At 38.6% G+C, this 24,280-nt stretch overlaps 1 protein-coding gene across 1 annotated transcript; it reads left to right on the forward strand.

Annotated features, from left to right (window-relative positions):
• The first annotated feature begins 1,671 nt into the window (after nucleotides 1-1,671).
• oaf (out at first) lies at nucleotides 1,672-22,779 on the forward strand. The gene is made up of 5 exons (XM_071598164.1): nucleotides 1,672-1,930; nucleotides 3,123-3,236; nucleotides 10,846-10,980; nucleotides 16,770-16,962; nucleotides 20,460-22,779. Exons 1-5 carry the CDS (start codon nucleotides 1,826-1,828, stop codon nucleotides 20,858-20,860), a joined length of 948 nt encoding a protein of 315 aa, XP_071454265.1. The 5' UTR covers nucleotides 1,672-1,825; the 3' UTR covers nucleotides 20,861-22,779.
• Nucleotides 22,780-24,280: the final 1,501 nt, after the last annotated feature.

Here is a 24,280-nt window from a genome sequence, read left to right on the forward strand (position 1 = left end):
TGCGTGCTTCTTGGCGGGGCCTCGGAAATTCGCCCGCTTTCGGGTGTAGCGATCATTCCTCCCCCCCACTCCCCCACGACTGCAAATTCGAGCCAGCACGACCGTCGCCCTGGGCGACTACCCCTCTCCCACCCCGCCCCGCCCCCCACCGCATCCCCTCCATCCACCACCACCTCTCCGCCGTCATTCTAATTTATGCATTGGATTTTAAAATTGTAAGTTATCACGATGTCAATCTAAAATATTGATCACTGACGTAAAAGGAATTGGTAATTTCTAAATTAAATATTTTAAATGAATAAATGTGAAATCAATAAGTCATAAACCATCCATATGCCGTGTTTCGTGCGCGCTTTTTTCTGCGGGCTCAACTGTGGATTAGTCTGAAATTGTTACGCACTTAATATTTATTATAAAATAATCAAACAAACATAGGAAGTTCCTAGCCTTGACACAATTTTAATGTACTACGAAAGGGTTTTTTGAAGGAGGTCCATGGGGACCATAGGAATCTGATTTCATTTTGCTTTTACGATTAAACGTAAATTCAGCGACTTTAGGTGAATACTGTTGCCAAACGCAAGCCTGAATTTTAATGAATATGAATGAGTCAAGGATCAATGGTATGGCATTTTGTATCAGGCGTTTTAGCCAAGAAACCGTAGGAATTCATCAACCTACCGCTCCGAGAATAATGGGAGGAGGTCAAATTACAAAGCGTTGTGCAAAATAATTGAGAGATGCTCATTGAAGCCCAACAACAAATATACGTAAGTGAAATTTAATTTTTTACCTCATGATGTATTGCACTAAAAGTGAGTACGATAATTTAGTAATTTAATTGCTAACCCAACTGTCGGACTATTTACAGAGAAGAATCATTTTTTATTATTTATAAGAATTGAAGATACACAAATAATTTTTTTAGTATTCATTTTTTTTTGTTGGAGCACCTTCCAGAAGTTAGATTTCGGGTCATACACGTAGCGATAGGTATGTACTCCTCGAAACTTATCCAGGAACCTCAAATGTTCCCTGGTAGGCTCCACCGCCACTCTATCGTTGACTCCCTAGTTGGCCCTCGATGCCTAAACAAATTATATTTGTTGTAAGTTTTATTTGAACATCGAGAAAAAACGATAAGTAGCATTTTTTTTAATTAATAAAAAGTGAGGATACCAATATAGATATTTAATTCGTTACCTCCGCCATATACAATTGCTTTAAAATGACGATAATAAAACAAGAGTAAAATTAAACATTTTAAAGTAAAACTCTTTTTGCACACATGACGAGGAAATGTAATGAGTCCGTCTAATACCTGCAATTATCCGTTTAAATTTACCGCCAATTTTCGCATGAAGATATTGGCTATTTATTTCTTTAGGAAGTCAAAAAAACGACATCGTTTGAGGGTGTTAAACTACAAATTACTCTCAAGGTGAATGTTTTCTCAAATAAAAATCACATCATTCATTCAAATTATGTAGATATATTGAATACGGAGACAAATTAAAGTTTTATTGTCTCATGCCTGGTCGAATAATCGAGTTCATTTTATATGTTTAAATATTTGGTACACATAAATAAGCGTTGTTCAAAAATCTTTAAAATATAGTGAAAGCCCTTGGCGTTACGTTCGTATTTCACGTTTTTTAATTTAATTTCTCATACATCTTCATCGGTTAGGTTCTGTGCTGCACTCTAGTGGTAGACAGCTTCAAAAAAGGAATAAATGCTGGAGCAGAAGCGTTACTTATGTTGTTGTTCAGGGTTATTATCGTTTTAAAACTTATGTGTAGAGCTTTAAAGCGTCTAGGTAACGATGAGTGCCAATGGAAGTAATTTTCCCTACTGTGTAGGTGTATTGTCCATTCTAAACTTAGTCACCATTGTGGATCTCCAGCTTCTCATCAATGTGAAAAATCAGGTAAATAGCCTGTTCTAAGATTTATCAAACGACCTGAGTGAAATTTATTTTTACTATTTTTGCAGAAATTAGGCTATTGGGGAGTGTTTAAAGCCTGAAAGAGTCAAGAAATTTCATTTCCCCTAATTAATTACTGTTAAAGTTTTTGCAGTCGCTTGTTGTTGATTTCCCCACAATTGTTAATGACTAAGTGTTTTTTATATTTGCTCGTCGTTGTGTTCTGTCCTTAAAATATGTACGGTGTTTTGCATTTTATTATGGCGCTACATTAAGTATCATTGTTTTATCTTGAATAAAATCTTTGAATTTTAATTTCCATCGCAGTTGTCTGCTATTAAGGCGTCAAGTGTTTCAAAGGGGAACCTAGCGGTTGTGATATGATTTATTTTCCCCTTAAAACGGAAAAACGAAATTTTATTTAGAAGAGTTTTTTCCAGGAATTTTTGTGTTGACGTTTAAGTGAACGAATTAGTAGTAATTTTCACTTTTGGAATTTCAGCTTGGTTAGACATCTACTTTGCGTCACGCCAAATGATAAAAATGTGTCACTCTATTTGTATGTTTGGGTCAAGACTATTTTACTGAGTGAAGTGCTGAAATATGTGAATATTGGCTATTTTTCATGAGTATTTCAAAATTATGCTGCCCGTTTCGTTTTTGGATCTCGATGTGAAGGATTTGTAATTTGCTTTTAACTGTTACAGTAATCCTCTTGAAAACCATTATTCTGGGGCGGATAATCGCGAAATGAAAAGATAATTTTTCCACTTAAGCAATAGATGGTTTGCGTATTTATATTTCGATGAAATTACAGTGGTTATGGTTTTTCTTATTTAAAGTTGTGGCTAAAAGTCTATTAAGTTTTATATTTTATATCATCATCATTAATGATGCCGCTCTGCAGAAACTCTAATGTTATTACATCAGAGCGGTTGTAGTTTCTTCATTAGGCGCGCCTTTGGCGAAGGCCATATCTCATCTTTGACGAAATTAATCATTTATCGTACAATATTCGAGCGAAATTCAAACCCTTTGACCTTGGAGCGAGAATCGAACCCTCGACCTTGGGTTTAGATCATTGAGCGCTTTACCTAATCCTTCCGCGTGATTTTCTCAATTTTCATTAAGTGCTTCTCTATATTCGCGTGGAGGACCAAATCGAAGATTGAGGTTGCTATATTATTTTTTTCAGGGTGGTGATGTGTTGCAGGAAACTATATCGGCCAATGTAAGCGAAGATGCTGTCACACTTGAATTCCAGCGACCAGATGGGACTCTTATAACGCAGCTGGTCGATTTTCAAAGTGTATGTGCATGGCAAATTACCTGTTTGCCCTTTAATTTTTATCCATTTATGTTAAGCACCATATGATATTAGAGCTTTTAAATATAAGGTATTGAATGAGTCCCGAAAACTATCACAACATTATGGTCAAATAAAGATCCTGCTATTTTTAAAGCTGCATGAACTGTAAATATATTGTCTCATAGCATTTGATCACAAATTACATATTCTCTATATTCAAAATAATCTCTTTTCTGTTAATATCTATTAGACTACATTTTCATGCAAAGCAAAATGCCTATTCTTTTCACTCTTCTTCACTTGCCCACCGCTCTCTCTTCTATCGTCTCCGACATCGTGTTACGTCTTAATACTCCCATTTTCCTCACTTGCCACCTCCTAATTTACCCAACCCATTCTCCCTCCCATTGTACATTCCCTACTCCTGTACATTCATTTACTTCCCCTGCATCCATCGTATTTCTTCCATCCTTCTCCATGTATTCGTATATCCCAAAGCCACACTCCACCCTCTTCCTTTTTCCACAAAGGTGCAACAATTTCAGAGTGTGGAAATCATTTCTTTGGAATTCCACCAAGATGATTCATGATCAGATCTTAATTCTGAATCTCTTTCTTTTTTTTCTTTACTGCTTGACCATGATATCATAATTCTCCTTTTGGTGGTTTTCCTTAATTCTGCATCCATTTCATCCCAGATACTAGTAAGTTCGAATGAAACACCTTAAAACACACCCATGCTCAAGATTGGGTTAGGACCTATGTTTTGGCTTGTAGATTCATCCACCTGACTAATCCAGGTCTACCCAAGTTTTATGATTAATGTTCCCTTGGCATTTTGCTCATCAAATTTCAATTTCACTTTCCAGTGAGCCTTTGCAGGCATAATGCGATTTGATGCAATGGACTCCATTTGTCCCGACCGTTCTACTCTAGTATTCTTTCTCCCATCAATTGCTTCTGCTTTGCATGGACATTCATTTCCCCGGTTTACTTTCAAGGTCATTATCTCCTCAATCAGCCATTCCCATGCAGTTTCACTTAATCTAATTGGAGTTAGATTTAGGATATGATGGATAGGTTTTTTTATATATAAATGTAACAAGAAACAGTTAATATAAGTGCTTGAACATAAGATGTTCTGATAAGCTATTTGTTTCTTATGTTATTGTTTTCATAGACTGCCTTGTTCACATTAAACATTAAACTATTATACACAATTTCCTCATGTTGGTCTTTTTGGTCAATCAAATAGTATTTGGCAACGCCATAATCTCAGTGTTGATGGTGAAAATTTGGATTGTCATGTCAGTAAAATTTGTGCTAGTTTATGTTTTGTAATTGATGAATTATTTAAGAGAAATACTGAAATTAATTCATTGAAAAATCTCATATTTCTTTAATGTCATGAAAGCATGTCATGTTCTTAATAAAAAAAAATTTTCCCTTTGCTATTTACTCTCTCAATATCACATTGCATAGAATTTATTTCTTGGCAACTGCACTTATGGTGATTGCCCATAGTTAACCTTGTTCACGAATGCATTACCACAACTGCGTCATTGACAAACTGTATGCATAGGTATCTGTGCAGTTGATCAATAATCAGGCCTGTGTAGGGCTAAAGTGAAATTAAAATAGGTGCAGTCTCTGCTATCAGTTTATTTCAATTAATAAATTCTTAACTTAAAAATTATACCTTGCAACATGACTGTGCTGAAGAGACTGAAATAAAGATTCTAAATTAATAAAAATACTATGTTCAATCGTTTCAGCCTCAACTTTGTGGAAGTTCATTTTAATAAATGAAAAAGAAACACTTTGTTCCAATCCACCACTTTATTACAGGTACGACTAGTTTCGACGCTACGGCGTCCTGTACCTGAGGATGACGCCGTAGTGTCGAAACTAATCGTACCTGTAATAAAGTGGTGGATTGGAACAAAGTGTTTCTTTTTCATTTATTAAAAATATTATGTTTTAAATGAATACTATAGAAATGACAGTAAAATATTAATTAGGAAAATGAATGTAATAGAAGCAAGATCAAAAAATAATTTGTGCATATACATATCTTACACTCTCGGTAAAAAAGTGAAAGTGGACATGCCTATGTGCAATTAAAATGTGCTGTTGCACTGAGAGGAATGAACAGGTGGAGACAATATGTGTGACCTCATGATATGAGTGCCATATAAATAGATTCAAAAGAAAAGGTAAATGCGCCAATATTACAAACAGTTCACTGATACTTTGCATCTTTGTGATTAACTGGTAATAAATTCCTGGAAACTGTGCGAGAGCAGTAACTTTTAATGGAATTATCTGCTAAGTTTGCATTACAAATGCAACAATTTCAGAGTGTAAAAATTATTCTCCTTGATTTTTACGCTTAGAAATTGTTGTTACTAGTAGTAGTACAGGAGGCAACTGGCTGAGGTCACTTGCCAATTAAGTAGTATCTTTTAAATTCACATATGCATTCTTCACCCTCCCGTGGACTACAACCTTGATGTGGTGGAAGGGCTTGTGCGTTCCGATGACCCCTAGAGCTGTGCTCGCAGAAGGAACGATAATTGCTCATGGTAGGGTCACCAATGCCGGATAGGTCAAAGGTTAGGAACCAAAGGAAATTAGTTCACGTAGCATTTGCTCCTCAGTGAGCAGGCCATTGAGTGATGGTGTCATGTTAAAAACGCGATTGAGGAAGGCAATGGGAAACTACTGCAATTATCATTTCCGGGATTTTATATGAAGGATAGTATTGAGAATATAAGTCCTGGCAACTATGGTACTTGGTCCTGTAGTTGCCTGGACTGTGTTGTGCCCACATCGGGAGAGGCAAGGATTCTGCGGTCGTCATCTCACGAAACCCTTTCAAAGAAAATCTGACAGCAGCAGAGCAGAAGAAGAAGAAAACCGAATTAGTTGGAATGGGAACTTGGAATGTTAGGAAAATGTAGGGACAGAAAAATTAGAGAATACAAAGTGGAAAGGAAGTGAGATGGGAAGAGGAAAAATAGATATTTTCGGTCTATGCGAGGTGAGATGTAAGGATAGCGGGGATTACTGGAGTGATAATTATAGAATAATATACAGCAGCGGGGATGAGAGCCAACGAGGGGTTGCCATAGTATTGAATAAAAAGGTAGGAAGAAGTGTAGTCAGCATAGAGCAAGCAGGACTGATGGACTTGGTCATTCTTCGGGTATATATGTGCCACTGAGCAATCATGAGGAGGAAGAAGTTTATTGGATATAAGATCAGTTAGAAAATATGATCTTATATCAGATATATGAAGCTAATGGGTTAGAAGATATAATCAGATATAATGGTGTTCCTACCGGGAAACATTTGATAGCGATGGGGGATTGGAATGCGACGGTAGGCGAGATGGGCAATGAATAAAGCAAAAGAAGCATGGTGGACAGCACAGTACGAGGATATGGAAAGTTTCAGAGGAAGGGGGATATTGATGTGCTATGCAGCAAGGTTAAATCACGACTGGGAAGTAAGAAGGGAAGATGTATGCAAACAGTTAGAGATAAGGTGGGTAAGATAATATTTGAAACAGAAAATATCGAAGAGAAATGGAAGGAATATATAGAAGAACTTTTTGATGAAGACATGCCAGCAGGGTTACACTTGTCATGTGATCTAATGTGATAGGGTTGAAGATTGCCGGGGCTCAGGCTTGCTAGACTATGAGATTGAAAGTGCATTCATGGAGATGGAATCTAATAAGGCCGTGGGGGTAGACAACATGCCTGCGGAACTACTCAAAGGTTTAGGAAAATGTGGTAGGAAGAGACTGCTTAAATGAACTGTTTCTTAGTATCTATGAGGAAGGAATCTGGCCGGAAGACGTTGTGAGATCAGTGTTGGTTCCTATGGCAAGAAAGATGAAGGCTACATCATGTGAGGACTACAGGACAATAAGTTTGATATCCCACTCAGCTAAAATGGTTCTCAGAATCATAAACAAAAGGATAGAGGGTGGGGCAAATGATTACTTTGGGGATAATCAGTTCGGGTTTAGGACGGGGAGGGGCTTGCATGATGCCATTGTAGTAATGAGATCACTAATGGAGAGGAGTATAGAATACAATCAGGACATATTTGCCTGTTTTGTAGATTTTGAAAAGGCATTTGTTAGGAAAAATGGATGAGGGGCATATTGATTGGTAGTGGGATGTTGAAGACTGTAATTGAGGGGAGAATGTTAGGCAAATGAGGAAAGGGCAGGAATAGGATAGGGATGTGGGATGGTGTGAAGGGAGGAAGGAAGTACTCAGAGATGAAGAGGGACTGTAGATTAGGTTCTGGGTTATATTTTGTCTGTAGTCACAAAATATTGATTTGGTAGTTGTGTCCATCCAAAAACCCAACCAGTAGATTACCTAATAAATATACATTCTTCAAGGGTAATTAACAGAATGAAAAAAGTTGAGTGCAATATTCAGTCACAATATCAAGTAGATCGCTGTGTGTAGTTAATTTTTTCAAATGGTATTATCTGATATTTTGATATAATACACGAATTAATTCTTATACAAAACGTCAAGGACATCTGTTATTAAAGTTATATTGGTGATCTTTTTGCAAAATAATAAAAGATTTTGCCATCCAGAATTCCGGTTTTTTAATGTATGTGCATTGATTTGAAAATTTAACAAGTATTAATATTTTACCACTTTTCCTTCAAGTTTTCAATTAGTTACGGAGAAAGTAAGGTAAAAAATTTGTTTAGTAGGACTGTGAAGAGTGTCTGTTAAAAAAATATTTATCCATTAGTGGGAACTTTCCTGTTGAGAATAATTCTTAATTAATGGTTTCTGGTGTAACTTTATGGAACCGATTCATAATAAATAAATGAAAGGACTAACTTTGTAGTTCCACACGAAAACGATTTATTCACACGACCCGGGTTTCGAAGTAAAACTTCATCATCAGGTGAGCTCTCTACATTTGCAGCCCTTCTTATATATACAGCCAGGGCGGGGGTGGGGTGGAGATAATCAGGAAGGTTTGGGAGGGGTAAAGTCAGGATGGGTTTGCGTGCCGGAGGGGAGGGCAGTTTGGCGTCACCTCCGCAAAGTATATATTAAAATATTATTCTTGATTTAAAAATTTCAAAATTAAACAACCGGCTTGATTTCTCTATCTTTAGGAAAAACTCAGACGCAGATCAAGTTATCCATTTCAAGTCAAGACATTGCTTCTCGCAAAAACTCTCCGCCTTCCATTCAATGATACACCGGTTGGTGAACGTCCCAATGTCGCAAAACAACGTCAAAAAAGAACTTAACACGATTAAATTGATTGCAAGAAACAACGGCTACAATGAGGAGCTAGTAGAGAAACTATACCGCAAAAAACTGAATAAAATGGCATTGAAAGATATTTACAGTACCGAACCGCCACAGGACCCCGCAGCCAAGTGGCGCAGAATCCTTTATTTAGACGATTTTTCACAAAAAGTATGTAAGAAACTTCCAAAATGTAGAATTAAGATAGCCCATTATAACAAATCAAGCCTCAGGGGCCTGCTCTCCCACACAAAGGACAGAATCCCATATAAGGAAAAGAGTGGAGTATATAAGCTAAAGTGCGATTGCGGGGCAATATACATCGGACAGACAGGGAGGAAATTCCAAGAACGAGTGAAGGAGCATCAAGCATGTGCAAGAAATAAAAAGATGAACTCTCAATTCGCAAAGCATTTGATTGATAATAACCATAAAAGTGATTTTGATTTCGAAATTTTACATGTTGAAAGCAAAGGCTATAGATTAGATGCCTTAGAACAGTTAGAAATTTTAAATAGTGTTTGTTTAAATGAAAATATTGTTAACGAATTTCTGTATGCCTCCCACTCTCCCCTCGTTAAAGTCCCAATCCTCACGGTGGCCGATGACACCCCCCCCTCCCCTTCATCTAACCCTCTCTAATCCCCTGACTCACGAGAGCTCTACAATGTAGACTTCTCCCTCCCGCTCCACATTCCTTCAACATCGCAGAGGTGACGCCAAACTGCCCTCCCCTCCGGCACGCAAACCCATCCTGACTTTACCCCTCCCAAACCTTCCTGATTATCTCCACCCCACCCCCGCCCTGGCTGTATATATAAGAAGGGCTGCAAATGTAGAGAGCTCACCTGATGATGAAGTTTTACTTCGAAACCCGGGTCGTGTGAATAAATCGTTTTCGTGTGGAACTACAAAGTTAGTCCTTTCATTTATTTATTATGAGAATAATTCTGAAAAGTTGATTGTTTTTTTTAGATTTAAAATATGGATGTGGGATAATATTTCATGCGCATCATGCAAGCATTTATGCTGGATTAATTATTTTTATGTTCAGCCATAAAAAAAATGAGGTCATAATTTAGAATAGATTAATGTCCAATTGCTCCAACATTTGGCCTCTTGTCGAATTTTTGAACTCCCTATTATGAGTCATCTTGTATTTTGTGTTCTTATGAAAATGAACCTTGTTTTGCGAACAGTGTAACAATGAGTACTATGTAATACTGAAAGCTACATGTTGCTGAATGTTAAAAATGTTGTATTATATGTTTTCATATGTAGAATAATACCCGATGATGGAAAATTTTTTGTGGTCATATTTCTCCATGAATTTTTGCAAATATTCTGGGCACTGGAGATTCGAACTATGTGAAATGTCACAAGTTGAGTAGAATCTTAGCAGGGAATGCATTACCCATATTGCCATCGTGCCTATAAAGGTAGAGGTATATGGTCTGATAATATAGATAGATACAGGGTTCGTCCAGAAAATAAGTGTACTTACTCCTGGGCTGGGCGCGCCGCTCCAGGCGCGCCCAGCACCGCTCTGACGGGCTGCGATTGGAGGGGGGTATGTTGGCAAGCGACGCTGAAAAAGGCAGTCGGCTCTGAGACTCCGGCTGTGGTGTAGTGAGGAGCTCTGTTAACGCGAACCTCCACGCTTCGACCCACGTCACGGAACGCGATGCCGAAGTTTTTGGAGCAGCGTTATTCCATCAAATTTGCGGTAAAGCTTGGGAAATCGTCTACCGAAACTGTCGGTATGATTAACCAGGCTTATGGGGAGTCAGCCATGTCCAGAAACATGATCTTTCGGTGGCACAAGATGTTCGTGGAGGGCAGAGAAGAGGTCGACGACGAGTCTTCGAGAGGTTCCTGATGATGCCTTCGCGGGAGCGTTCCAGGAATGGGAACGCCGCTGGAACAAGTGTATCGACTCACAAGGGTCCTATTTTTAGGAATATTAGCTTAAGATATGTAAAAGTGTAATAAATTTTTTTTCCTGAGCTCAGTACACTTATTTTCCGGACGAACCCTGTAGATTTATTCGCCATAGAACAATGTATAATTGTATGGGCTTCGTTAAGATTCAATTGCATTTATACGTGCATTAACATGTATTCAAATTCATATGCATACCTCCTTCATACGTATTCATATGAATAACTCCTTGACCTTTCTGCTTCTATGGTGGTGCACAACATTTCCTGGCCTAGCAGTTCATAAATGTTCTTACAGAATGACCCAATTCATCCCCAGGTGCTGCACCACATGTGATACAATATGAATCTGTTTTTCAGGAGGTGCAAATCCTAAAAGCACTTGTCCTTGGTGAAGAGGAACGAGGGCAGAGCCAATACCAAGTCATGTGCTTTGTGTGCCATTTCCAGAAGGGAGAGTTCATATCTTCTGATGCCATGTCTAAACTGAGGCAGGTGTGTATGGTTTTTCATTCTTATCTTCAAGGGCCGAGGCGATGTGTATCCATTTAATGGCCAGGGGAAGCAGTAATTTCATTTTTCATCCTTCAAAAAATATTTAGCCAAACTTCATAGGTTCCGACTAGTCATCATCAATTGTGAACTTCATATCTGCATACCGTTAAATGTGGTGGTTATATGAGGTTAAGGCTCTCTATTATTAAGGATGATAGGGAAATAATTATTCCGGATAAATAATATTCTGGTTTAAGCCAATATAAACAAAAAATAATAGGCATTTTGCATTGCATTCCATAAAATTTTTTTCTACCAGTAGAATGAATTTGTTATTATAATTCAAGGCACTGTTTGCCAACTCAGTGTGGTCATTACCTGGGTTTCTGAACGTTCTACTTGCGATAAATGCAATGGTATGAATTTTTGTTGAATAGGAGTTTATTGAGTCTTGAACCTAAGGTGCCGATTACCTTAGAAGTGGTATATTAGCTCTGCTGGTAGTAATTTTGCTCTCTGACGAAGGTGTCCTGGGTCCAAATTCTGGTAATGCCTCCGTACAACTGCAATTGAATACTGGCTACTATCAATTTCTGATGATAAGAGAACAGTAATGGGAAACCACAGTTTGTTTAGGGAATAGAACTGACAACTCTAATGTAAGTGGCATAAAGTTGTCTGCCTTCAATTAGGACTAGTTTCAATATGATTTCAACCCTGAATTATTAAATACACCTCTGGATGGAAGACCACTCAACAACTGGTGAATCTGTCCGTAAAAGCAATCTGAACAGTCCCTAATGATTTTAATGCATTATGTTCCATTTGGGCCTCCTCCTGTTTGCCCTGCCCTCTTTCATTTTATCATGTCTTTATACGTCCCGCCAGTTCACGTTCCATCCGAAATCCCTATCCTCTTCCTTCCTCTTTCCCACCTCAAGTTCTCTCTCCTGGCAAGTTCTTAAATGTCAAAATCCCTCTCAATATCTTCTCCACTCACGTTTTCAGTCTCCTTCAAATCATAAACTCCCTCCGCCACATTTCAAACTCCTAAGAAAAGAGAAATCTCTCACCTCAAGTGTCTTATGTGAGGGGTTCAATTTTTGCAGACTTTGGATGGCCCCAGGAGTAGGCAATAGGCTGTGTATTAATGAAGGGCTGGCACCTATTTTGCCTTCCTACAATAAATAGCAGGGATTGGCATCTGTACCTAAAGACTGAGATGTAGCTAGGACTGTTGTCGTTATTGGCACTGGTGGTGAGATACCAAGGCTTGGTACTCCTTTTACTGGCATTAGGCTTTCTTGTTCTATGTACCAACTAGAGGTTTTAACCTGTGGACGCCTGCCTATCATGTTCAATGCGTCAATTTCATTTGTTTAGATCAGTTAATTAATGTTTAGAAAGACTTCTGTGGTCTCTTTAATGGTGGAGTAAGACAGCTATACTCAAGGGAGATTTCTTCATTTGCTTCTAGAAATATCTCAGAGTTGCTTAAGTGTGAGATGCAAGATAAGGAGACCCTGTTGTTTTTGGTACATTGGCCTTAAGCTTGCTGAAATAATTGACTGGTTCAGTTAGCAGTGTAATGAGTCTCATATTTTGGTCATGGGATTTGTTTTGTGTGATTCTTATCTGTCAATTCTATTTTTCATAATTAGCTTATATTTGCTAAATTATGAAAATTACTCATTTCCTTGCATCTTCTAATATTTGGCCTAACAATTGTTATTTATGTAAAATCAAAGCGTAGAACTTAATTTGAACGAAAGAAGTGACGTTGTTTTAACTGAGTAAAGCTGTACAACTTGACGTCCTACTTTATAGGAGGCAGTTCCAAGGACTTAAATGCTCATGAGTAAGTGGTGGCCCCCGAGAAATAAATGCAGCAGCGGAATGTAGTCTTTAAATACAAAAAAAAACCCATACTAATCATGAGACCAATAACTTTGATTTGAGACAAGAGGTATTACGTCTCTTTAATTATAAAAGAAGGAGAATAAAAATGATTTTATCAATCAATTAACTATTAAAATTCCGTAAAACAAAAACCATATTTCTATTTAGGAGATTATTTTTATTATTATAGGTACGAGGTTGGTCCCAGAAGTACTTGACCCAACAAAGAAAAAACAAAAATTTTGGAAAAAAATGTATTTCTCTTTCAACATAATCTCCTTTCAGCTCTATACACTCTTCCCAGTGATGTCCAATAAGTCCCATGCCCGTTTTACAATAACAACCTTGTTACTCCTCAAAATAGCCATCAACTGCCGACATCACTTCTTTATAGTTGGAAAATCTTTGACCACCGGGTCATTTCATTTTTTCAAGTTTGCGAACAGAAAATAATCCGAGGAGGCTAAATCTGGCGAATAGGGCGCATGAGGTAGCAATTCAAACTTTAATTCATGAATTTTGGCCATTGCAATAACGGATTTGTGAGTTGGTGCATTGTCTTGATGAAACAACACTTTCATCTCGGCCAAATGCAGCCGCTTTTGCTTGATTTCTTTGCTCAAACATTGCAGTAAGTTCACATATTACTCGCCGTTGATATTTTTTCGTTTTTCAAGATGGTCAATGAAAATTATCTCACGTGCATCCCAAAACGTTGACGCCATGACTTTGCCGGCAGATGAAACGGTCTTCTCCTTCTTTGGAGGCAGTTCTCCCATTCAATCCATTTTTTCGATTGTTCTTTTGTCTCGGGTATGAAGTAATGAACCCATGGTACATGATACAACATGCATGGCTATGAAACAGTACAAAAACTCTGCTTTTTTGCTGTGAAACTTTGCTAAACACTCCATTGAAACATCTTCACGACACTGGTTTTGCTCGAGTATGAGCAAACACAGCACCCATCTTACACACAGCTTTCTCGAATTTTCAGTTTGTGTGCAATGTACCGCACCTTTTGAAATGCCTACTATGTCTGCTAGCTCAAGCACTTTCGGTCGACGGTCATCCAGTATCACTTTGTGGATTTTCTTCTCTGTTTCTGGAGGTGTCACCTCATTTGGTCGGCCAATAAGATGTTCGTGTTGACAGCTCGTACGGCCTCGTTTAAACTCTGTTCCCCAATATTTTACTGTTGTAAACAAAGGAGCAGACTCACCCAGAGTAGAATCCAGTTCAGCTTTCATATTGGTTGGGCTGAGGCCTTTCAAATAAAATTATTATTTCACATACTGATGGCCAATTTTCTGCATTTTCGCAAATTACAAGTTCACTATTGATGGCTGCCAAACAAATACTAAACAACGTGACGTCTTCAAACTTGAAACATATGCTTTATACATTGCATACTTTCTAATACAGTGATATTTTTCAAACAACTACCGCCATCTCTAGGTCAGGCTGTGTACTTATAGGACCGCCCTCGTAATCTATTGATTAAGGTAGGTTTTGGATGGACACAAGCTAACAAATGGTACAGTGACAATTCCCTTGTCTTTCCGGACATAACACAAGTCAGCATCCTACTCTCAAACTAAGTGACCCTCTTCATCCCCGTAAACTTCCTCCCTACCTTCATTCCATCCAACATCCACATTCTATTCCTGCCCTTTCCTCGTTTGCCCAACATTCTCCCTTCTATCAGTCTTCCACCTCCAATTGCAATATGCTCTGCATCCATTTTTCCTCTCTCCGCATAATTTCTCCCATCAACCCCCTTTCCTCCCTTACATTAGGTAGCACTTCCTCATTTGTTTTCCTTTCTTTTGACTTCATCACCTTCTCCATCCTTCTCCACACCCATATTTCAAAAGTCACCAATTTACGTCTACGAGATCTAAGTCTAAGAAGGTAAACTCTCAGTTTCACTCTCATGTGTTGTTTCTTTGTTGGCAAGAGTTTCACTAGCATTCCAGATCACTATACAGGTCTTTAATCTTCGGGTGAAGTTGAAGTGACCTGGAGATGTTAACTGAAATGCTTCAGAAACTCTTGCCAATGTGGAAACAACAAATCTGGTGAAACATAAGTGGATGGAGCCTTTGAAATCTATATGCTCTAGTCGGGGGCAGATATTTGAATTTTATTGAAAATCTAGCAATTTTTAGAATTAAAATCAGCTTTTTTCTTTATTGTTCAAAATGCTTGGTTTTACCTTCTTTTGCTGGTATAGAAGTTCCATGAGTTCCTTCAAATAGCTTCTTTAAGTTGAATATTATTGGTGTGAATCGAATCTTGGAAAAATTTGAAAAGTGAGGGTCAGATATTTGTATGCATGAAGAAGTTAAGGTATTTTCCCACAAAAGACAATCAGTCATGTTACATTATAAACTAATCTCACTCATTTATGGAATCCAACACTCCCTGCAGCAATAATTTTATGATTGGGTATTAGAACGTAGTTGGGCATATGAGAATATTTTTCTTGAATTTCTTTAAAGTCAAAAAAAATCCCCAAGGAGTGGGAGCAAGGCCCTTAACTCCCACCCCTCTAACTCCCTGGCTCACCTAATGATAATGTAATTCTCTACACACTGTGTAGAGAATTATATTATTACATTACATACCATTAAATTACATACCACGCATTCTCTACCCACTGCTGCTCCCTGTAGCGTATTCTTGGGAAGTACAATCCTGTTGGTATAATTGTTTTCTTGAAAGAGAAAGGGCTCCGCATACTCCTGGCTGATTTAGCACCATGTGGAAGCTTTGAGGCTGCTAATTGATACTTGCTCTATTGTCCATCAAAGTCTCACTATCCCTTGTTTTGCAATTTATAATTATATTGATAACCATTCAATTCTAATGATCCAGATGCTACAAGAAAGGGTTGTGAAATTATCTATGTGAGCTGAAGAGGAATGTCCATCCGACATTTTAATATTGCATTAATTGAATTTTAAATTTTATAATAAAACCTACTCATGTTCAAAACTAGTTTTAACAAGCATTTTGGAAAACCAAAGCAATGCTTCTTTCTAACTTTACTCTAAATTCTGTATAACTGTAATTAAGGACTTATTTCCTTAGGCTATTATGTATTTTAGATAGGACGACGGAGTGAAATACATATTTACTGTTTCACATGTTTCCTAAGGTCTCAAAATTAAAACTTTTTCTTGTGGCTTAGTTTTCCCCTGGCCCAAATATTATGTTACTAGCTGAAGAAGAAATCAGGAATTGTGATCTTTTAGGTTTTTAAATCTTAAGGTATTTTAGAGTATAAGTTTTCAATGGGTTTTGTTCGAATGCTTGGTTGTTTACATCACTAATTATTGTTACATAGCAGGATTTATTTGTCTTCCACAAAGCAATTGTTATACTGTTGAAGTGAAATCGACTAGTGTAATTTTAATTTGGTAGAAAATAATAGTTATTGCATGGGAAGGGTTATCCCGTGGGAAGAGTGTGAGGCCACTGACCACAGAGCCCACATTCGAATCTCCGCGATGCTTGTGGACATCTTCAATTTCACCCAAGCTGTGCAAATTTTTTGGGTACTGTCCTGGGAAATGGTAGGCGGCACTTTGATAGTAACTGACCCCCGCGTACCCTGTGTGAATTTCCCACACCATTGAGCTTAGTATTAGGTGAGCTTTGCCCCCTCCTCCATGAAACTTGGGTTTGGTGACTGTGCTAGCGGTTATATATTACACATATAGTTGAAAGTAATTATGGATTTTTTAAATTGCTCCTGAAATTCAAGGCAAAGTCATATCAAAGTAAGTTTGGATATTTTCTTACCCTGGCTATTCTCCACTCTAAGTAAATTTTCTTGTCTAATGCACTATCGCAGAAGTATATTGACTCATTTGTTGTCTCAGAAAAATCCTGGAGCTGTTCGGGTACCAGAGGAAGATCGCGGTCGGGAAATGCTTCCGATGGACCTGTGGGTTGAGGTGGGGAGCAGTTCAGTGTCGACTGCCATCTCCCATCACATACCAACGCTATGTTCAGAGGCAGTGGATGCGACATATGCAAGAGAAGCAGACTTGGAGCTGTGGGCAAACAGAGCCGGTAAGTTTTGTTTAATTGGTGTGAAAGGGGGACTCCTAGAGCTAGGAATATCTTATAATAATAATATAATTGTGAGGATATCTTGTCATATTTGCTAAGTAGTTGGGTATGGGAATTGAAGAGTCATGGGTTTAAGGATATCCAAATAATGTTGACTTTTGTGGCTGTAGGTTATTTATACAAATTCAGAGTTGTAATTTAAATGTCATTAAGGTTCACATGATTTGAGCAATTTGTCATGCCTTTCCTTCGAGGCTTGCTTCAATACTTATTTTGAAATAATGTCAAACTGAGGCTTTTCCAATTTGTGTGAGCGTCATTCAATTTCTGTAGCCAGGATGAATGGACAATGGTTACTAGTATCCAAATATACTGTATACACAGGGTACGGGGCTTAAATTCAGACAAATTTCGATTTGAATTTCCCGCCATATCATGGTTCCACCGGAGGCTATGATTGATGTTCTTGAAATCTATAGGCATCTAGTCATTAACTCAAAATGGTCTAGATGTTACGTACACGTGTGGAGTACAATCGAAGAGCCCGAATCTATTATCAAAAGTGTTCGCACTGGGCGTTCACCCAGTGAAACAGTGCGATTCTTCGGGTATCCCAGATCAACTGTTTACGATATTGCGGCCAAGTATCATTATAACAAGTCTGGGAAAGGTTTCGCTAACCCGGCGAGGAAACCTCATTTGAGGAAACGTGTGTTGTGAACTATGGCAGTCGTTGAGAAGGCTCAGGTGCTGATTTCAGAGGACCCGGGGCGATCGCTGAGGGAATTGGCATCGGAATTGAATATTAGCGAGTAAACATTGCGTCAGATGGCAGAGGAGGACCTACGTACAATATTGTACAAGTCGTTCACAATGAAGGTGCGACAGATGCTGTCCGAGGCTGTCAGAACAAAGCGGATTGCTCCCTGCAACCTGCTATTGCGTTCTCTAAAAAATGAAGCTATGGGACAGGTCAGATTCTTTTCTGGTGAAGAAATTTTCACCGTTGGCGAGAAGACCAACTGGAGAAGTGATCCCTGGTTCGCCCACGACCCCGAGGACTTCCTGATTGTTGCTCAAACAAAATTTCCAGCTAGTGTTCACGTCCTAGGTGTTGTGTCCATATCATGCTGTCACAGTTCTTTGAAAAGGGACAAACTATCATAAAAGGAGTCTATCTGCAAATTTTGAAGAATACGGTGAAACTGTGGATGGTGGGCTGTGGCCTCGGGGAGACAATATGTCTTTCAACGGGACCAGGCACCAGCTCACTACGAGTCATTAAGTCCACAACTGGCTCTCAGATAACATTCACACGTTCTGGTCCAAGGGGTTCTGGCCCCCCGAATAGCCCAGACTTGAACTCCCTTGACTACATTCTATGTTTGCAGGATAGTCGAAAGAGTTACCAATGAGACGAGGCCACCCTTATGTTGCATCTCTAGCCACAACTATCGTAGCAACATTCGCAAATATGGACAGTGCTGTTTTAAAGAGTACATGCGATAAATTCAGAAGATTGGAGGCGGTCATTGCGGCTGAAGGGGGTCCAATTGAGTAATGTTACTCTTGGCAGATACCACACTTGTGTATAAAAGGATTTTCATTTTCATTTGTATTTTTTTGATAAATTTGCATTTGAAATAAAAGTTTTATTTGTCCGCATTTAAGCATCACACCCTGTGTATAAAAAGTGGATGGATACAATTTTTTGAAGAATTTAGATAAGTGCAGCTGGAATTTACATTTTATTGGTGACATCGACAATGTACTCATGATATAATTTTCGTCAAAAAGTAATTCCATCATAGGTATTGAGTGAATGGGGTTGATTGAAATGCTGTCTATTTGACCAAATAATGTCGGAGTCATGGCTGGGATGACTTCTTCCCGGTAAGCAAAACCGGGCATTTGGTCTTCGACAGCCATGCGAAGTGCATTCTCCCTTCTTGGACTTCCCCCTCCCACGTTAAATTTACCAAAGGCACCTTATCCGGAATTCAACCACTGCATTGGCCGAAGTTTTACACGAGTGGGATGAAAAGCCTCCTTGCCACATGTTTGTTAGAACTAGATAGTAGAGCAGCTGTGGCTTAAAACGTATAAGTCTCGTAATAGCCATAAATTAGAGTTGAGGTAAATTTCCTGTAGCCTGCATATTTCTCCCCTTTGGGACTTAGAACTTGCCTACCTTCAATTCCTTATAAGGATTGGGGAGACTGAAAAGAACCGAATTGTAATAACATAACATGGTACCTGAGGATGTTCTATATGAACTTCAAAAATCTGAAAAATTGACTCTATAACAAGAAGAGCTGAAAGTGGACATCGTATACATTAAGGGCATACAAAAATTCATGTACATTCTGAACAGCAGTGCACAAATAGTAGAACCCAGCTGAAGTATTATTACTTGTATTAAAGAACATTTATCGAATGTTAGGTACAGTATACCATAAAAGTTACTTATATAGGAACATTTTAACCAGATCATACAATTGTAAAATAAGTTAAGCATAATAAAAAACTGGATTCATACTAAAATGCATATGCAAAAGGTGCAGAAAAATCAATAATTGCAGAAAATGGCCTTTGCCATGCCAAAACTTGTTTGATTTACTGATGCCCTCTCTTCAGCTGCCCTTTTCAATCTCTAAACAAAGTAATCATTTGTTTCAACCTTTATTGCATATTTATGCATGGGTAAACTTCAAGATTCAAATTAGCCCTGGAAGTAGTTTAATCAAACAACTATTGGAATGTACCGAAAAGCAATCAATTGAATGCTATTGTTAGGAAAGACCCTGTTTTGTCATATTTCATCTCCTCTTTGGTAATAATGGTGGTTTAACAGAAGGGTAACTTGTTGATGCCATGTACATACAAATATGCATTAAAATGATGAGCGTAAATTCTGTTACTGAATTGGCTCTCGCTGAAATCACATATTTTGCTATGCCACTTGTGCCCTCCATCTGAGTTCTGTATGTATGTATATGTTTTGCCAACTAATGCATGCATGCATGACACCTTTAATTTTAATGCCATGGTAGAAAAAATGTATGCATCTCATTCCGTCGCTTCTATGGTCAACATCTCAATGAAACTTTCTTCCACTTACTCTTTTTTTTTGCCCTTCTTGGACTGGAAAGATCACTGGAAATGCTGATCTCTGGTAAATTATCCCTCGAAAGACTTGGAATAAATGTGCAGCTCAAGTAATTCATATCAAATTGCTTTTTAATAAGATCTTTTTTAGGATGACCCTACTTTAATTGACCAAATATTTGCTTCTGCCGTTCCACTGCTCACTATTACTGCTGCCACAGCACACCTGCACGTAAAGAATTTCTCATTTATAAATAGAAAGTCATAAATTTTGAGAAAATTCATTCATTTCCACATTGGAATGCAATTAGATTTTGGGCAATTTTTGTACAAAAATTGTATCGGGTAAGAGGAAGTTTGATATTTAGCAATTTCCTCCCGCTCGCCAGATGGCAGCCTTTCAGCCAGGGCAGCACTCCTGGCTGCAGTCAAGCGCTTCCCCCCAGCCGTTTCCCCCATCCCGAGGTGTGCCGACTTGACCACAAACACTCCGTCTTCGAGCGTGCCCTGGACCAAACCCTGTATCTGCCGCCTGGAGATATGCGTTGGATGGTATCCCTGTGGTCTCAAGTACTGCAAGGGAGGGGCACCAGCCAGTGGTGGCAAAGACGGGGGCCCCCCCGCGGGACCCAATGAGGTAGGTGGTGGTGCGGGAGTGGGAGGCGGGGGTGGCGGAAGCAAGGCAGCAAATACGGCCGGAAGCTACCGGTGTGGGATCAAGACATGCCGCAAGTGCCGACTATTTGAGTACTACGTGCGGCAAAAGCAGCTTTGCCTGTGGGACGAATGACGAAGGAGAGGGTGGTTTGGAGGGGACGGAGAAGGATGGGGGGGTTGGAGACGTCGCAGACGAAGGGCCAGTGAGGCCATGGAGGATGGGTGACCCCTCGGGGACTCGAGTGACGTGGCCTCGGAGATGGCCCGCATGGACTTCCAGCCCCACGACCCATTCATGCACCATCGCATGTGAGCTTAAGACGGGAAACGGCAGCTCCGGCCGTGGAGGATGCATGCCAAAGAGACTTCCTTCTCCCATATGCCGAGGAGTCAGTCGGGGGGGGAAAAGGGAAGGTGGTGCACCTGTGTGATCCCCATGAAATTGTTTGCTCTCGTTACGTGTGAATTGCAATCTAGGGTGGTGCTGTGTGCATTATTTTGGTTTCACAATCTTTTCATCGTGGATGGAAGAGGAGAGTGATGACCCCATGGCATGGTATTTGTTGGGTTGATGCCAATTCCTTGGTGACATGGTGATCTGGCCATTGCCCACTTGCTCCACCCTTGTTTTTTAAGGCGATCTTTTATGCTACCCATCTTTTTTACTCTTGCCATATGTGTACATGACATACTTTGTGTCTCAAAAACGTGCTCCCCCTGAGCACTGAAGCTGTGAGCTTTTGTCGGGTTTTTTTGTGTGTACTGGTTTCTGCTTTGCCCATCAGCATTCCATCAGTGGGGTCACATTGAAGGATCAATGGATATGCTTAGTGATGTTTAAAGTAAAGTTATTCCCCGATGTTTCTCCCTTGCCTCTCATATTCCAGGTGTTGTCCTCTTGCTAATAATGGATTCTCTTTTGCCTCGTCAATTCACCCTTTTTCTCTTCTGGTGCCTTTCATGAGTGTGCTAGCCTAAAACCCTCGATGCCCCCTTCGCCTCGCTTCTCTGAGTCAATTGTATTGAAGTAACGGCCTTATTCGTAAACAATTGTGAATTCCTTTGAATAGCATTTTTCAGTAATGCATGGTGCTAGTTACATTATTTTATGTAGCCTCCTAAATATTTAATTAGTTAAAGAGAATGAATTTTTGTTGATCTCCTCACATTATTTTAAATGGATAGGTAGTTTTAAAATGGAAATCTTTAAATAATTATTTTTCAACCAAAACCAAGTGATATTTTTAAATGGTAGTGTTTACCTTTTTTTAAAAAAACCTATTTGTTTTTGATTTTTATTGAGACATTTTAATAAATTCGTTGCTGGAAAATTCAAAATGAAAAATAACAAAGGTAATATTTCTTTGGACTGTGTGTATTCAGCGTATAATGCTTTAATTTTATGAATGCATCTAATGTTCATACGGGTGTAAGGTCTGAGGAATTAGCCATTCCTCGGGCTGCGAGGAACACTCGGTATGTTTCATTCACTGTGTGGTGGTCTGAGAATGATTGATGACGCATCTGTGTATGTGAACCCCAGCTCTTTCCACTTACCTTGCATTCCTTCCTTTCATCTTATTGGGCTGTGTGCTTTACACATGGACAAGTGTTTCTAGTGCTACTATAGTCTCAAGTTGTTCCTCATGAAGTGTTTTCAACTAACTTTCATTGGTTGTTTTTTCGCTAATGTGTGATCTCCGTCTTAGACTTCGATCGTGGCGGAGCTGAATTTTGGCATAGATTCAAAGACCCATGTCCAAATTTTGAAAAAATTGTATCTGAAATATTTAGCACTGGCTGTGGTGGAATAGTAAAAGAATAACGGATTGTTCCTCATTTAAGTTCATGTTGCCACATGTCAACAATGTTCTGGTTGGTGGCAGTAACTATTGTATTTGAAAAGGATCAGGATAAAAATTTGGAGACAATAATTCCACCATATGCGAGTGCTAATTTCAAATGGTTCCTCTCTATTTGTGTCACCTTTACTCCCCTAATCATTCATCTGCCACTCTGTTCATGTGTATGAATATGTCATTACATGGTGGTGCTGTGATATATATATATATATATATAAAATATATATATATATATATAAATATATATATATATATTTATATTTATATAAATATATATATATATATAAAAAGAAATACATATATATACATACATATATATATATATATATATATATATATATATATATATATATATATATATATATATATATATATATATATGTATATATATATGTATTTCTGCATACATGTACATATATGTCTTTATATGTTCAAACTGCTTGTAAGTTCTTCCTTTTGTGGTCATCATAGGTTGCATTTTGAGCTCAGGTTTGGTAAAGAAAGAGACAGGATTTTATCATGTTGATGATGGGATTTTCCACGGTGTCTGTGCTATGTCTCCTTAACTCGTTCAATAATCCCTCCCTCCTGTCTTCTCCCTCTTTAGTGTTCAAGGAATATAGTATGTGGTTGTTGGGGTTGTAATACCCTTTTTTTTTGTCACTGCTGTTTCTTAATAATAGCTGGCTCCTTGAGTTGTCCAGGTCTGAGTCATGGACTTGACTGGAAAACACTGATGGAGAGGAGCCAGGTTGAAGAAGTGGAAGGAACACTTTCCTCTGCCAATTGTGTTGGGAAATGATAAATAACGTGGCAATAAAATAAAAATGCTGAAGCCAGTACTAAAGCTAACATATGTGAGGCGGAAACAGTGCTTGAGTCAGTTGAATGTTCTAGACTAGTCTTCCCCATCATTATGCAATGAGATATTTGCTTTCTAATCTGTGGATTTTGGAGGTTTTTTATAAAACTTATTTTATATTACCTAATTTAATACATTACATTATTTTTTATACTTATATAATAATGGGTACCAAAAGCCCACAGGATACAATTCAACAGATCTTGGAGTTCGGGAGAGATTGGTTGTAATAGTTGAGTGCTATCGGGAAAGAATGGTTATATAATTCCCTGCAACTTTTGTTCAGTTAACTGAACTCCAGGATGTTCACATGTTAGTGGGATAGTTGCCCTAACGGTAAGATTTGCAGCTAAGGCAAGGCTTTGGGCTGTTATCTTATACATGGTTTAATAATGTCTCTGTAGAAAAATATAGGATTGTACCATGAGCAAAGGCATTGTATTTCATTCAGGATTCTAGTTTTATTGTGGCCCTCAAAGAGGCAGTTTTTAAGGTACCTAAATTCTGCACTGGTAGTAGTTTTTGCATTTGGTGTTTAAGGTGCTCTGAAAACTAAGGTCGTTTTGTGTCGTGTGTGATTTTACAAAAGTCGTCACGTAAATTTACAGCATCCATATCCTGGATGGGACTCATGTTCATCAAATATCAATGATTCATTTATTTAATTGTTCTGCCGATCAAAGGTGGGTCTCTAGGTTAGCCAGAGATTGAGTTTGTGAGTAACCTAGAAGACTCGGCTCAGGACTGGTTTCAGTATTGTGCCATGTGAAGTGAAGAAGTGATGGGAAGAGCTGATGACTTGCTGGGGAACTCGCAAGTGTGGTGAATG

This window comes from Hetaerina americana, unplaced genomic scaffold (genome assembly GCF_022747635.1).
Source record: "Hetaerina americana unplaced genomic scaffold, ioHetAmer1.1.p SCAF_10, whole genome shotgun sequence".
In the NCBI taxonomy this organism is placed as follows: Eukaryota; Metazoa; Arthropoda; class Insecta; order Odonata; family Calopterygidae; genus Hetaerina; species Hetaerina americana.

Coding starts and splice junctions, on each gene's coding strand:
- oaf (XM_071598164.1), top strand. CDS start 1,826: ATGAGTGCCAATGGAAGTAATTTTCCCTACTGTGTAGGTGTATTGTCC. Junction 3,237..10,845: donor AGCTGGTCGATTTTCAAAGT/GTATGTGCATGG, acceptor TCTGTTTTTCAG/GAGGTGCAAATCCTAAAAGC. Junction 10,981..16,769: donor CCATGTCTAAACTGAGGCAG/GTGTGTATGGTT, acceptor TTGTTGTCTCAG/AAAAATCCTGGAGCTGTTCG.